Source organism: Triturus cristatus, chromosome 2_1 (assembly GCF_964204655.1).
Source record: "Triturus cristatus chromosome 2_1, aTriCri1.1, whole genome shotgun sequence".
NCBI lineage: Eukaryota > Metazoa > Chordata > Amphibia > Caudata > Salamandridae > Triturus > Triturus cristatus.
In genome coordinates this window covers 1,148,857,879-1,148,873,240 of record NC_140581.1, presented here as the reverse complement: position 1 = coordinate 1,148,873,240, position 15,362 = coordinate 1,148,857,879, and the positions used below count along the sequence as shown (strand labels likewise).

The following is a 15,362-nucleotide window of genomic DNA, read 5'->3' as shown; positions in this document are numbered from 1 at the left end:
ACCCTACATTTTGTGATTTATGAGCTACTCTGAAGGTAGCTGTGAGCTACTGGTAGCTCACAATCATCTGGTTGGAGACACTTGCGCTACATTAACCTGAGCTTAACCCCCTGGTAGCTGTGACACAGTGTGTAAAGTATTTATGCAGTACCAAAACAGTAACAAAGTCAAAATGCAAAACAATCAGCACCCCAAACCAAATTAGAAGATCAGAGTAAGATTTCATAAATTAAATGACACCAATGTGGCAAAAATCCAATAAGAAGCACCATGAAGTTTTATGTAGAAATAGTCCTAGCAAGTACAACGTGCTACTGATTGTCAACGGTCACGGTAAACCTGATCTAGTCAAAATTTCATGATGACCGCAATGGAGTGCAGGTCGGATGCACTAACCAAGTTCGTCCTGAACAAAGATTTTACCTTCTCACTAAGTCTTTCAAGTACAGTCCACCACAGGAGTACACTTCTAAAGCCTTTCATGACCTCCGGAGCAGCACGTAGAGACTTTTTTAACCGTTTTTAAATTTTGATATATTGTTATGTTGTGCAGCTTTTATGATTCACTATGTGATTTCGGGAAAAGCTTATCTTGATTGATAAACTCACAGGGTGTCAGGCAGAGGCCAATAGCTGGGTGCAGTCCAGGTCCACTGGTCAGCTGGGTACTTCCAGGAAAAGGCTTCTTGTCTCCCTGTGTCACAAAGGAAGTCAGCCAACTGACCCTTGGAGTTGACGCCTGTGTTCTCAGTACAAAAGGGAGCAGTTCCAGTCTGTCTCACAAATCTTGATTTGGAATACATAAACCAATCAAACATATCACAAGGACTACTACTACTTGTCCAGCATTTCTCTTTGCAATAAAACCATCCTCCTGGTATGAGTCTAGGCAGTCGCTCCATGCACGAAATCCCACCAGGTCAGCAATCCCCTTATACCTGCTCCAGGCCCTCTAGCTCGCCTGTGGTTTCCTATCGGTGCAGGCCGCCATCATGATTACACAGAGGGCAATTTGGCTCGAGTCCAGCAATCTCTCAATGTCCTCCTCTCCTGTGAAAGTGAGTGCCTCCTTTCATGTGGATTTAGGAACATACGTGGAACATGGGGCTCAGAAGTTGGTTGTTTGGGGGCCACAGGTTCTCTGTCTTTAGCCAAAGCGTGCTGCTATTTTAGCTCCCGATCATGGCTCGCCATTCCCACTTTCGAGCTCTCTAACTATACCCATTAGCCCCACTTACCTCACTGCATCCTCTGGCTCTCTTCCTGGCGTCTTCCTGTTTCCGCCGAGCAGCAGCTAGACAGCGCACTGCCTTGCTCGGGTAGGCATATGCATGGTTAAGGCAAGCGTGGTAGCGCTTGCGTAGTCGGAACACGCGTGGCTGAGGCCGCGGTGTTCTGATTGTTTCCCATCAGAGATAGCTACCATATCTACTATTAAGGTAATGTTAGCCTGTCTTGTAAGTCACCAGATTAGGGCAATATAAAAGGACGAAAGGGACATTCCAATTTTCCAGATGGCATGTTCGTAATAAAGATCTCTGGCCACAGACACCAAACAACAATTCCCATTACAACACACTTAAAGCAAAAAATATTAACATTAACATATTAGTACATTAACTACAGCCACACGCACACTGCTAAGAGTCTCTTCAAATAAGACTCGGTCTGTTTTCTTGAGACCAGGTCATGAACGTAACTGAACCTAACCGCACTGATATTCCTTACTAATGACAATACAGAACTATGCAAATGTCTGATCTAACTTAACTGATGCTTCATGTCACTGGTAAGTAAATCTTAGACACTTGTTTCCACTTAACGAGGAAAGGTGTTTTGCTGCAAGTGTCCTCGTATACAAAAAGGAAAATTGATTAGGGGTATCGAAGGAAAGACTAAAAGAACAACAGTCATCTGTGGAAAACAAAGGTAGGCAGCTAAATTCAAAGCAAAATACATAGGACCTATACTGGTTTTTGGAGGAGCTTTTGCCTCGCTACTTCAGACATATTAGAGCATCTAGCTAGGACTGATGGAAGATTGCCCAGTCTAGTTGATACAAATCACTTAGATGACTGACAAAAAGAAGGTTTTGGCCACTTGCCGTTGCTACGATCTTAGTATTCAAAAGGACAAATTAGTAGTTTGGAGTGATAGAGGATTTATTTTAAGTTGGTGAATGTTTGTTTCTGTTTGATTGACTTCATTTATATAGTTTGCAAACGTAATCCATTTCATTGATATTTTTTTGTGATTATTTTTCCCCACTTTTCAACAGGGTGGTTTTTTGCCAAATGTGTTTCAAGTGATGTCTCATCGCCCTGCTGAATTTAGGGCATTTTTCTCATTCTACAATGCGATTATGAACAAAGAAAAAGGCAAGTAGTTATGGATGATTTCACTCTGTGTTCTCACATGATCGTGTGGAGGTGGGGTTGTCCATAGGGGCTTGTGGTTGTGTGGTCTGGTTTCGGAAAAGTAAAGTTAAGAGTTGAGAACTGCTGACACACGTAAAGTCCAAATTTTGTGCATGGAAGCTCTGGCTTTAGAGAGCCTTCTCACGAACTCCCCCCTCAATCTTGCTGAGGTGAGTGGAAAGTTTACCAGTGCCATAGTGAAGGTGCCCTACAAGTAAATAGATTTTTGCACTCTAGCACATCAGTTTTATGGAACACATATTTTTTTTTTTACTTTGCTTGCCACCAGTGACACTGCAAGTAGTCATGATTCATGCACAAGAAGATATCATGTATGGCTATTAGCGTAGATGAGGATCAGCTAATGTGCCATTAGATGTTCCTTGGGGACAGTGTGAATTTCCCATCACTGATTCATTCTATAGGCTTTTGTCTTGCCAAGGTCATAGCATTGTTAGAAGAAAAATAGCTGGCCTATATATTGTAATGCCTGGGGCTTTCCACCACCCTAAGTTTGCCTCAAAAAGCTGAGAAAAAAGGATGGGACAAAATAGGGGGAATGAACAATAAACTTTTCATTATATAGAATGTGATTTTCTTAAATGCAGGCATATTGGAAAACGCGATCATGCATTGTTGGTATCCAGCACTATGTAAGGATGGATGTGGTGGGAGTGGGAGCAGGAGCTGACAAAACAAAACAGATAAGGAAGACAATAGAAGTTGGCATAAATTTGGAGGCAGTGGGCAAATCATAGCGTGAAAGACTTTAAAATCATGGTTTATGTGCATGCTTCTTTCACCTAACCCAGTGTAGCCTGAACTGGACTTCCAGAGTTCATTACCAAGCACTAAGTTGCCTAGCTGGTTGCTTTGATGAGGCCATTGTGCTTTTCAGCTGCACTAACTTAGTCGATCCTTTTCTTTTTATTTGCCTTCACTTCACTGTTTGCATTACTATATTTTTCCTTTGAACACCTTTCATTACTAAAGGTAGGACTACAAGTCACTGTGAGGCAGCTTCTCTGCCTACTTCAGATCATGAGGTGATGTTTAATGATATTTCATCTATGTTGCTTTGTAACTGTCTTTGTACTTTCATTGCATTGTGGAAGCCACTAATGTCTGTGACACCATGCGATGGAGGACTGAATGACCAATAATGTGCATGTAGACAATTAAATGTAAGGTGTTTTCTTTTAGCTTCTGCTTATTCACTCTCTGGAAGAGACAACAAGGATGTGGTAGTCAAACAATCTCTTGTGTTCCAATTGAGCTCTGTTGGACCGGACATCCTTGGCGTGGTTTTTCCCCAGCTTTTTCCTCGTGTTTTTGCTGATTTTGTTTTAGCTGGCCTTAGAGCTCTGCATGCTTTACCACTGCTAAAGTGCTTGTGCTCTCTCTCTCTTAAACATGTTAAACATTATCTTACACACAACTGTCACATTTAGTTTACTTGCAAGTCCCTAGTAAAATGGATTAGCGAGCACTCGGGCAGTGTGTCACCCTACTGCTCAATTTTACTGCACTAGAGGATAACGAACAGCCTTTTTAAGCGAACAAAGTCTTTTAAAATTGAATTGTGTTTAATCTGTTTTACTGTGTTCAAATTTATAAATCTTGTGGTCAGCACTTTTGGGGCTTACCCACTCTGTCGCCAGCATACTCGCGCTCGATACCTGCCGAATCAGGGCAAGGCACCGAGCAGCAGGGATTTAGTGGCGGCCATCTTAGGGCGGGACAGAGCGGTGAGAGCGCTCTAGGCTCAGGGATAAAAGGAGCCCTCTGACAGTGTTTGGCGGATTAGCGAGCACTCGGGCAGTGTGTCACCCTACTGCTCAATTTTACTGCACTAGAGGATAACGAACAGCCTTTTAAGCGAACAAAGTCTTTTAAAATTGAATTGTGTTTAATCTGTTTTACTGTGTTCAAATTTATAAATCTTGCGGTCAGCACTTTTGGGGCTTACCCACTCTGTCGCCAGCATACTCGCGCTTGATACCTGCCGAATCAGGGCAAGGCACCGAGCAGCAGGGATTTAGTGGCGGCCATCTTAGGGCGGGACAGAGCGGTGAGAGCGCTCTAGGCTCAGGGATAAAAGGAAACAGTCTTTCTCCGCGATAGCGGACGCGTTTTTAGCGGACGCGCCTCGTCTTCGCCGGAGTCCAGCCAGAGTCAGCCCGTCTGTGCCCGTCCGGGCCAGGCCGGGACTTAGGGCGCATTACTCTGCTCCTACACTATACGGTATGCTAACAGGTGCTACACTTAGGGCGTTACGCCCCACTAACCATGATAACTGCATAACCCTGAACCCGTTATTAGCCGGCTTACAAACATGCCCTGAATGTACTCTTTCCTTGACTAACTTTCAGCCCTATTGTGAAACCCCTCAGGGTAAAGGTATCAAATCTCGCCAGCAGGGAGATAGTCCTAACAATTTTATATTCTACTCGGTTAACTGTCGGTCACTACCACAACATAAACTTGATATTCTTCATCTTTTAATGGAAAAAAAGCCTACCGCCATATTCTTAACTGAGACATGGCTTCATGAAGGATCAGGTCCAGACATCGCCACTGCCCTCCCCCCCGAGCTATGCTATTGTAAGGAGGGACCGGGTCGGTCAAACAGGAGGGGGCATTGCCATTATTTACAGTAGAGATTTTGTGTGCAACTTTGAACCTGCAGACATTCCTAACTGCGAAGCGGCATCATTTAAAATTACTCTCAGTCCCAATTTTACCTTCTCTGGCGTACTGGTCTATCGACCGCCAGTAAATAATCCCTCCTGGTCAGACAATTTGGTAAATTTTATCCTACCCCAATGCCTAAATGTTCAAAACTGTACGGTACTTGGAGATCTAAATCTTCATTTAGAAGATGACAACAATAAGACCTGCAAAAACTTTATAGACGACTTTAGGGTTCTAGACATGACTGTACGTAATAGGGGTCCTACGCATAAAGCTGGACATTTGTTAGACCCTATCATATCAAACATGAAAGAACTCTCATGGCTTAACACTACTCCCGTTCTTTGGTCAGATCATTTTCTTTTATGTTTTGTTATCTCACTTAAACCTCCAAAACGCCTAGTTATGACTCATCCAGAATCTTTTAGGAGGAATTGGAAATCTTTAAATTTGGAGGATCTCAATAACGCGTTGAGGAAAGATCACCCATGCTTAGATGGAGACATGGAAAGCATAGCAGAAGCTACACAAATATGGCTAAATGGTGCAGCGGATTCTTGCCTGCCCTTATCCCGCTGCAAAGGAAAAATACATCGCCCTCCTGCCCCCTGGTACACAGAAGCTCTTAAGAAAGAAAAATCCACATGTAAGACTCTGGAGAGGCAGTGGCGTAAAAACTATGAACTTCATCAAAAAGAAGTCTACCGAAAGGCCAGAAATAGCTATCATTCAGCATGCATGAAAGCTAAAGCATGCTATGTTACCACCAGCATTAATATGGCCGTAAATAAATCCCAGACTCTCTTCAATACCGTAAGAGAGCTGGCTGGTGAAAATTCAAGAGCGGAACCTACCCCTCTTAATACCCAGCAGTGTCAGGACCTGGCTTCGTTTTTTAATGATAAAATTGAGAACATTGTCTCTAACATCAAAAGGGACAGCATGACCACGCATAAACAATATAACATCCCTCAAGCTCTCAGAGGGAATTGGCATCTTGGGGCCTGGCCTCCTATTAATCTGGATACACTGAAGGAACTATTAAAATCGATCAAATCGGGTTCCCCACGTGATACCATTCCTATCAGTATTTTAAGTAAATTAGAGGACTCTGCTATGATCTCCATAGCTGAGATATTGAACGCCTCCATTGAGCAGGCCACAGTTCCTGCTCTATGGAAACATGCTATGGTCAGTCCTCTACTTAAAAAGCCGGCCGCAGACCCTTTGATATTGGCCAACTACCGCCCAATTTCATTACTGCCTGCCTTCTCAAAAATTCTTGAGAGGCACATCCACAAAGCACTCTCATTCTATGTGGAAAATAACCAGCTTCTTCACTCGTCCCAATCTGGATTTAGGAGTGGTTATTCCACCGAGACGGCCCTACTTGGGGTCACGGAAAAAATCAGGGAGCTCATGGATGACGGCCAAACGGTAGCATTGGTCCTGTTGGACTTGAGTGCGGCCTTCGACACCATTTCTCACTCCATACTGCTTGACCGGTTGAGGGAGAATGGTGTCGAGGGCAAGGCACTTGAGTGGATTAGATCGTACTTATCCCTCCGCACTTTCCAGATCTCCTCCTCGGTGGCATGCTCTGAGATGTTCCACTCTCCTCATGGTGTGCCACAGGGATCGATCCTGAGCCCGTTGTTTTTTAATTTGTATCTACGTCCATTAGCCAATCTTGCAGAGAATTTTGGTCTTGTTTTAATGACTTATGCAGATGACTCTCAAATCCTGTTCTCACTTTCTAAATCTGATTCATCTGCTCCATCTGCATTGAAAATAGGCCTTCAGGAAATATTTAATTGGATGTCAGCTAACCAACTTAAATTAAATGGGGAGAAAACAGAGGTCCTCCTTTTAGGAAGCAGTAAAGATCTCTGGAGTGATCCCCATTGGCCATCATCATTTGGTAAACTTCCTTCTCCAGCCTCTCAGGTTAGAAACCTTGGGGTTATCATAGATGATAGTTTATCTATGACTCAGCAAGCAAACAAAGTGGCAGGCACATGTTTTGCCATTCTTAAATGGCTTCGCAAAATTGTCTGGATGTTACCTCCTACCACCCAGAAGACCGTAGTCAATGCCTTAGTGACATCTCGGCTTGACTACGGAAACATCTTGTATCTGGGCTCAAACAAAGTGGTAATAAGACGACTGCAATTGGTGCAAAACGCTGCTGCCAGACTGCTTTGCAGAATCCCTAGATCCGTTAGGATCACCAAACATCTCAGGGACCTGCATTGGCTTAGGGTCGAAAACCGGATCCGTTTTAAAACCCTGACCTACCTATTTAAAATCAAAGCTGGTACTGCCCCTAAATATCTACAGGACCTTGTTAAACCTTACCTCCCCAATCGCAGCCTCCGTTCTGGTACTGCTGCGAATTTTGTGGTACCAAGGTTCAAACGGGCTAGAATAGGCGGAAGATCATTTTCCTATTTGGGCCCAACTCTGTGGAACACCTTACCCATCCATATACGCAAGGAGGAAAACTTCATGATTTTTAGAAAAAGTGTAAAAACCTGGTTGTTCGACAAATAATGTGCTTTATTGTTTTCTATCCAGTTGGTTTGTGTGTTTCGCTGGTCCGGCGCCGGGAAACCCTTTGTGGGTAGCTGTGCGCCTTACAAGTGTTAAAAAATAAATAAAAAATAAATAAAAACACAGGGGCTGTAAATTAAATGCAACTAGTGGGCCTGCAGGACTCATTGTACCACCCACTTAAGTAAACTTTTAAACTCGTCTCCTGCCTGCCATTGCAGCCTGTGTGTGCAGTTTTAGACTGTCATTTTGGCCTGACAAAATAAACTTTTTGCTAGCCTAAATCTTCCTTTTTAATACATAGAAGTCAATCCGAGAGTAGGCCCTAAACAGCCTGTAGCCCAGGATGCACTGTATTTAAAAAATTGGACATTTACTTTTAACTGTTACGTGTCATGGTAGTGAAATACTCTTACATTTATTTTCACTACTGCAAGGCCTACCTCTCCCATAGGATAATTTTGGGTTACCTTATTACATTTAATAAGTGATAACTTTAAATTGGGAACAGATAGGAATATCAAGTTTGGTGTCTAAAGAATTGTAAGGTAAAAGACTCTTTAATGGTAAAGTCGGATTGTAAGCCTGAATTCTGAAAATGCAGCTTTAACATTTTAAGTCACTTGCATGCGGTAAGGAAATCGGCATATTACTTGTTTTTCGCTGTATTGTTATTAAATCACATTTATTTCTCTATTAAAGAACGTGGAAATTCAAATTTTTGACTGAAAAATTGTGATACTATACCCATCCTTGTTGAATGGGACCTTGTCTCTTTTGAAAAATATATCTACCCTTGGTCCCATCTGACCCATAGGGTTTCCTTGTTTCTTTCCATAATGCAGCCTATATCCTGGCACACATGACTAGGTGTAGCTAGTAGTTGGTCTTTCTTTATTGCTCCCAGACAGTGAGACAAAGGGGAAATAGGTGTTGGCAGGATGTGCCATCTCTGACTTGATGAGAGGAAAGAGATGTCACCTACCACACTTGCACATCACAAAGACTCTACCTGATCACACTCACAAAGGATTTGACACTAGTCTTTTGTGCCCCCAGACAAACTGGGGCCAGGGCAGGGAGGCAGGAAATTCCAAACACCTCTGTGGTCGGAAACCCCCAGAACCTTCTCCTACTTCAAAGCTGGCACCAGTTATAAATATTGGACCCTCTGACTCAACTCTTCAATGCACCTCTACTGGTGGAAGACTCTGAAGGACTGTTTGACTACTCTGCAAGAATGACCGCTACTCTGCTCCCCTACAGCCTGAGTGAGAAGCATTGGACCTTCATTTTGACCCCAGGGCCGCCAGAGTGACTCCAAGGGTTGGTTGGTTGGCCTCCTGATCAGAGCCTTAGGAACAGAAAGCTCCAACCACCTTGAACCCAGCACCTGGACCCTGCCTGCTGTGAGTCTTGTTACACCCCCCACCCTCCAACCAAGTGGTGCCACTCAGTCCTAGACCCTTAGAAGTTGGCCTGAAGATGCTCTGTCAACCCGGCTGCGATCTCTTGGGCAGACCCAACTCAACGAATCGCAGCCTTGCTGCAGTTATATGAATCCCTAATGCAGGACCCCGCAGCTCCTAAGAACCGCTGCTGCATGACCAAATCTTCAACGTAGGACCTCTTATCACAGGCCCACAGCTCCTCGGACCCGGTGCTGCATGACGCCTCCTCAAAGTACGACCTTGCTTCGCAGGCCACCGCAGCCAACACTGTTCCACGCATTGTTGATGCAGGACCAATCCATGCTCCACAACCCAGATTTAAGGTACTTTGTTCAGCTGCCCTAACTTGGTCCCTGTATTCTGCCCACACTCCATCTCAGTCGGGCTAAATTTGATTTTGTCCTGGCCCGGCGTGACCAGATAACCACAGTTGACATTTGTGCTTTTAGGGACTATTTTCACTTAAATCTCCTATCCTACTGATTGCAAGAAAAATAACTTGCTTTCACCTGACAACTAGTTTTGCTGTTCCATTCTTTACATTCCGTAAAATGTATACATTTTTCAAGCATAATTATAAAAAGGTCAACACAAGTTTTAAATGCTGTGTGCCTTGGTGGATGCCATTCTACTGTATATATCACTGTGTTAAGTTTACTGCATTGCTTTCTATGTGTACTTGGCAAAAAATGTTGCTGTTCAAGTGAAATCTCTGTCAACAAACAATACACCAATCTACGGGGACATTTCTGTTTAATTATGTGAGGTTCTTGGAGTATAGGTCATTGCCCTAAAAACAGCCGGATGACTGTAGATATCAGACAGAAAATAGTTCCTTCGGGCCTTCTTAGTAGCAGCTCGAGGTTCTCTACAGCCTGCCCTCAGCATTAAATGGCTTCCTTCATTGTACATTACCAGAAAAGGTCTGTTGCTGCTGGCTGTGATATATTGGGCCGGTGATGAGAGCAGGCTGCACATTTCTTTAAGCTTCCAGACGACGCATATGATGTGGCTAGTGTGGCAGCCGGTGCAAGTGGTCACTTCAAGGTAATCTCTGCATGGAAGCTTGAAAATAAGGGGTGCAAGACCTGGGGGAGGTGGACACAGTATATTCAGTATGGTAAAAAGAGTGCAATTTGAAGAACAACTCTGCGTTTGTTTTTCCTCAGGTAATCTCAGAAAAGCTGATCGCGAGCTCATAGTTGTGGCTACGAGTATTCATAACAAATGTCCTTATTGTGTGATTGCCCACAGTGCTTTACACAGGATCTACTCAAAGAACCCCACTCTGGCCGATCAGGTTTGCTGATACTTTTCTCATTCTTATTAATAACATATTATTGTAATCATTGTTATGCTTCCTTCTTTTGAAACCAGTTTGTAAAACTTGCTAGGTGTGACCTTGATAAGTGATTAGTTGCCTTTGAAAGATGGCTATGATGCCATCTAAAATGTTTCAGACGCTGCTAGCCACACTAGGTACTGAGAGCGCTCTTGGTTTGTGTCCCACTAGCAGGTCTGTACTCTTCAGGACTGTCCCTTCCTCAGGATCCGAACATCTCCCATTGGGCACACATACATGCTCTGGAAAACCTATCACGGGGCACCAGAGGAAATGGCCCTTCTACAATAGAATACTTTTTCCAAAGCCAGGACAGTGGTAAAACTCATAAAGAACTTTGCTGTTGAATTATTTCAAACCTTTCATCAATTAATATATGCTCAGATATTCATGGAATATATCATATGTTTTGTAAAATATTCAGTACTACAAGAGTAGATACATCCTCTACATTTAGGAAAGTAGGGTTCAGAACATACGCAGGGCCAATTTTGGGAAGGGAAAGTGGTTGGATTACTGGATTTATAAAGCCAGAAATTGGGACAGTCCACAGACCTAACCTATAGGTTTGCAGTGTCTAATCATCAGTGGACTACAGTGACAACACTCTCCAACATAAAAGGGTTCTAATAGCGCAGAGCCCTGTAGACAGTACATGCTCTTCACTTAACAGCGAGATAGCCAGTTCACAAGATAGAAATATGTTTTGCACTTGTCCCACAAAGAAACTGGAATATAAATTGTGTGAACCTGTTTGAAATTTGTCTAATTTCGGCACAGACAAGACATCTGAGTGAAGACAGGTTGGCTTTGTAAACCTGAGCAATAAGAATCTGTTGACTTGTTTTTTGTTTTGGACCACCTGATGCAGACTTGTGCATTTTCATGCTTGTTTCAGACTTGGTCTACTTGTTAAAAAAATTGTTATCAAAATGATCATCTAAAACAGCACATGCCACACAAGTAAGTTTTTTCCCCAGAGGTTGGTGAAAGACCTTAGTAACTGTTTTGCTATATGATTCATTATTTCATGCCTTAATCAGTGATCATAAGACATGGTCTGATGCAAGTGTGAGTATGAGCAACATTGTTGGTGCTCACCTCGCCCCCCTCTTTCAGAACAGGGACGTGTTTCATTTGGTTAAAAAAGGGAAGGATGTCAGACAGAAATGAAAAAAAACAGGTTGTCTAGACATATTTGGGACATCTAGCTGCCCCAGGCAGTGATCATTGTATCCTAACAATTTTCATCACTGGGTGCTTCCCTCGCCCCCTTCATCCACTTCTGCACCAAACTGGCACCACCAACATTTCAGTCACTCAAGCTCCTCCTCTGCTGTGGGCTCAGTTGTGAGTGTCATTGGGACCAGCGGGACAGGAAGAACAAAAGGAAAGATTACAGACATTAAGAGAGGCTGGGTGCACGCTGACAGGCCACTGAAGGGGCATCTTTAAGCCTGTAAAGCAGCACTGCCTCACTTACTGCCAAGCACTGCTTAATCTGTGCCACTGTTTTCAAGTGCTTCTCCGTGGGACTCATTTTGATTCTTGCTGCTTCATCACGGACACACTGCTAATCAGCTCAGTCACGAAGTAGTGTACAACTGTGATCCGCCAATTGGCAGTGTTGCGAGCCAACTTCAGTGTGACCAGGCATTCCCTTAGTTAGTCTTTTAAAATGAAAATGTCCATTCATACACTGGCAGAACTTTGCCCTGCTATGCTCATGCTATAGTTCAGACAATTCCAAACAATCAATAATTCTTTATTCGATTATTAATTAATAATCCTAAAGGTACAGTTAAAAACACAGACAATATAGCACACATTAAATCAAAATCCCCATAAATATATAAACTATAGATGAAAAATGGCTTAAAACAGAATCTAAAAACCAGAAAAAAAGAACGTCCTGCTTTTAGTGGATTTAGTTGGATATTTACTTGTGAATAGCAGCATTCAAATAAAAGGCGCTTTTTAAAAAGGACTCCACTTCAGCTGTGATAGTTGGGTCAGCCAGCATCTGTAAATGGAGACAAGTAGGCCTGAACTGATAGAAAGATCTTAGAATGGGGAGCAAATAGCTCTTGCGCGGGTAGTGGTACATCAGACAAAACACCACCAAATGATCCAAGGTCGGCAGCGCGATGACATCACATGGGCAGGTTGAAATAGAATTACAATCATATTGTCCAGGGGGAAAACATAATCTGCACCGTATTGAGCCCAACCGAAACCTTGTAAGCAAAGATCTTTCCCACAAATTTTTAACCAGGGTAAAATAAGGCTCACAACCAGGATTGGATTTTATTATCTTACAAGCTCTCATGATCGGTTTCTCCAGTGCCCTGGTTTCCCTCATTTCCATGACTAAGGTAAAAAAAACTTCTTTCATCCTTATCCCGTCAGCTTTAACAATGGACTGGGAAGTATAATATAACTCCTGATGCTCCAGTTTAATTGCCAGATCTCCAATATAAGCCAATCATGGTATTTTATGCCTCGAATCACAGTTGAGACAATCCCGGATTAATTTTCCTGTTGAAAGCTGTATGGTCCCCACACCAGACTGACATCCATAGTAGAAGTGGGGCTAGTTATATAAAGTCTTCAACAGACCCCAGACCTAGTTCAGCATAGATAAAAGTGCTTGGGCTAGTTGGACCAACTCCAAGCAGTTTTCGAGAAAATTGTTTCTCTTCCCTCTGTATCTTTGAACAATTCTGATCGCACCAGATGGTTGCGCCACAGGTGAGTACTGGCAGGCATTTCATCCTATAAATGTGGAGCAGAGGAACTATAGGTGTATTTCCAATAGACGCAGAAACACCTAAAAAAGGCACCAGAAGCTTGATTAAACAGTTGACATCTAGTGGCCAGACAGGGCCTCTAATTGCGATTTTGGTAGAAAGTAATTCCCAGGTATGGAAAAGAACTAACTCGAGAAATAGCTTTGCCCTTAATAGTTAAAGGCCTAACTTTAGAGGTCATCTTTTCACAAATAATTAAATGGGTTTTTGGGATGTTGGTGTCCAGGTCAATATCATTAAAAAAATTGACAAACTAATCTACCAGTCCCTTAGACCATTTGCTGTGCAGGATAATAGAACCGCATCATCTGAATATAGCAGAGACGAGGCAAAAACAGAGTTAACCCTGGGTATATCCTTTCCATTGGAGATCAAAAAATGATTCAGTACCTTGATGTACAATAAGAATAAAAGGGGTGCCATTATGCACCCTTGGCTAACACCTCTTGGGGATTTAAGGGGGGCCGCACACTCCCCATCCTGGCCGTACCTAACAGTAGCAGCTATATCAGAATGCATAGCGTGTAAAAAAAATCCAGCAGGGTTTTGGGCAACCCCATATCAGCTAATAAAGACCACATCTTTGACCTATTAACTCTGCCAAAAGCACTGCTCAAATTCATAAATGCTAAATTATAGTGCTATTCTTTGCCACCACATGTTTCCTGATAAGCAACTCTAAATTGTTCCATTGCCCTCCCTAAAACCATATTGGACTGGACTCAAGATGTTAGTCTTTGCTCATTCTTCAATCCTTCCCAAAATATCTCTTCCAGCCACCTTTATGATTGTATTTAGCAGAGAGATAGGCCTATAGAATCTAGGGTCCTGGCGGTCCAGCTTTTTGAAAACCGGCATAATTCTGGCAGAGTTCCACTCCTTAGAAATACCTCTAGCTGCGACAGCATCAAGAATGTTAGTCAATAGTGGGGCCCAGAATGAGAGATTTGATTTTATATAGTTCCACAGGGACCCAATCGGGGCCAGGAGCCTTGTTAGCGGGACTGATCTTAATAGCCTCCCATACCTCCTCCATCCCAAATCTCATGGCAAGAGGGAACTCCATTGTGTCCACACCATTTTCGATGTGCCAACTTGGGTCCACTGAGTAGATAGCAGAGAAATGATTCAACCATTGCTCTGGAGAAATATTAATACCCATGTCCTCAGAGACGTCTACCATTGAGTTCTTGCCCTTAACTATCTCCCAAAAGACCCTGATGTTGCCCTTGGCGCAGGCATTCATTAGTCTGTCCCATGCCTCTTCCTTTAAGATTTGCTTCCTAACCATTATGACCAAATTATAGTTGCTCTCGCCCGCGAAACATCTGCTTAGATTTTTGGCCTGGCATTAAGAGCCTCTCTGAGTCGCTTGTTTGCTAATCTACAGTCAAGATCAAACCATCCAGTTTTCCCTGCTTCCCTGGAGTGGAAAGACTCTTCATGATCAGGTTAGCTGAATTATTAAGAGACCCAAAGGCCACCAAGACCTTCTCAGGAGAAGGGTCGCTCGTAAGCAATGGGTCCATAAGCTGGCCAAAGTTGGCTCAAAATAGGGACTAGAATAACACAGGGATGAATATATTGTGCCATCTAATTCTACGCCCCTTATCTTTAGTGCTCAGACTAGTCAAGCCTGGGTTTCTTGCTCTTACTTCTCCCAGGAGTATTAATAATTGGAACTCTATAGGGTTGTGATCACTATAACAAGTATGTAAAACATTTCCTGATTGGACCAACGCTCCCATTGACCTTGAAAGGAATACAAAATCAATTATTGTTCCCTTCCCCCGCCCTGTAAAGGTAGGTTTATAGCTAAGACCTTGCCCTGCTTAAGATCCTAAGTCTATTAAATCTGTCTGGCATAGGGCTCTTATCAGCTTCCGACCTCTTTCAGGGACAACTGTAATTTTAAATAAGTTTGATACACAAACCAAAATAGGCAATCCTCCCCTCTCTGCCCGGCGACCGCATTTGCAGGTACATAAAAACACTCATACCCATGCACGAAAAATGGTTCCTAAGCCCAAGTCTCTTAAAGTAATATTACATCATATGATTTAATCTATTTTAACCATTCCGGATCCATCACCTT

The 15,362-nt window shown here is 43.0% G+C and overlaps 1 protein-coding gene across 2 annotated transcripts in view; it reads left to right on the top strand.

Moving 5' to 3' along the window:
• The window catches only part of LOC146866492 (uncharacterized), a 123,838-nt gene that overhangs the window by 80,246 nt on the left and 28,230 nt on the right, over positions 1 to 15,362 (top strand). For both annotated transcript variants that reach the window (XM_085636586.1, XM_085636585.1), the window contains exons 3-4: positions 2,279 to 2,378; positions 10,285 to 10,415. In XM_085636586.1, coding sequence (XP_085492712.1) covers positions 2,279 to 2,378; positions 10,285 to 10,415 — 231 coding nt within the window. The remainder of the gene's footprint in view (positions 1 to 2,278; positions 2,379 to 10,284; positions 10,416 to 15,362) is intronic.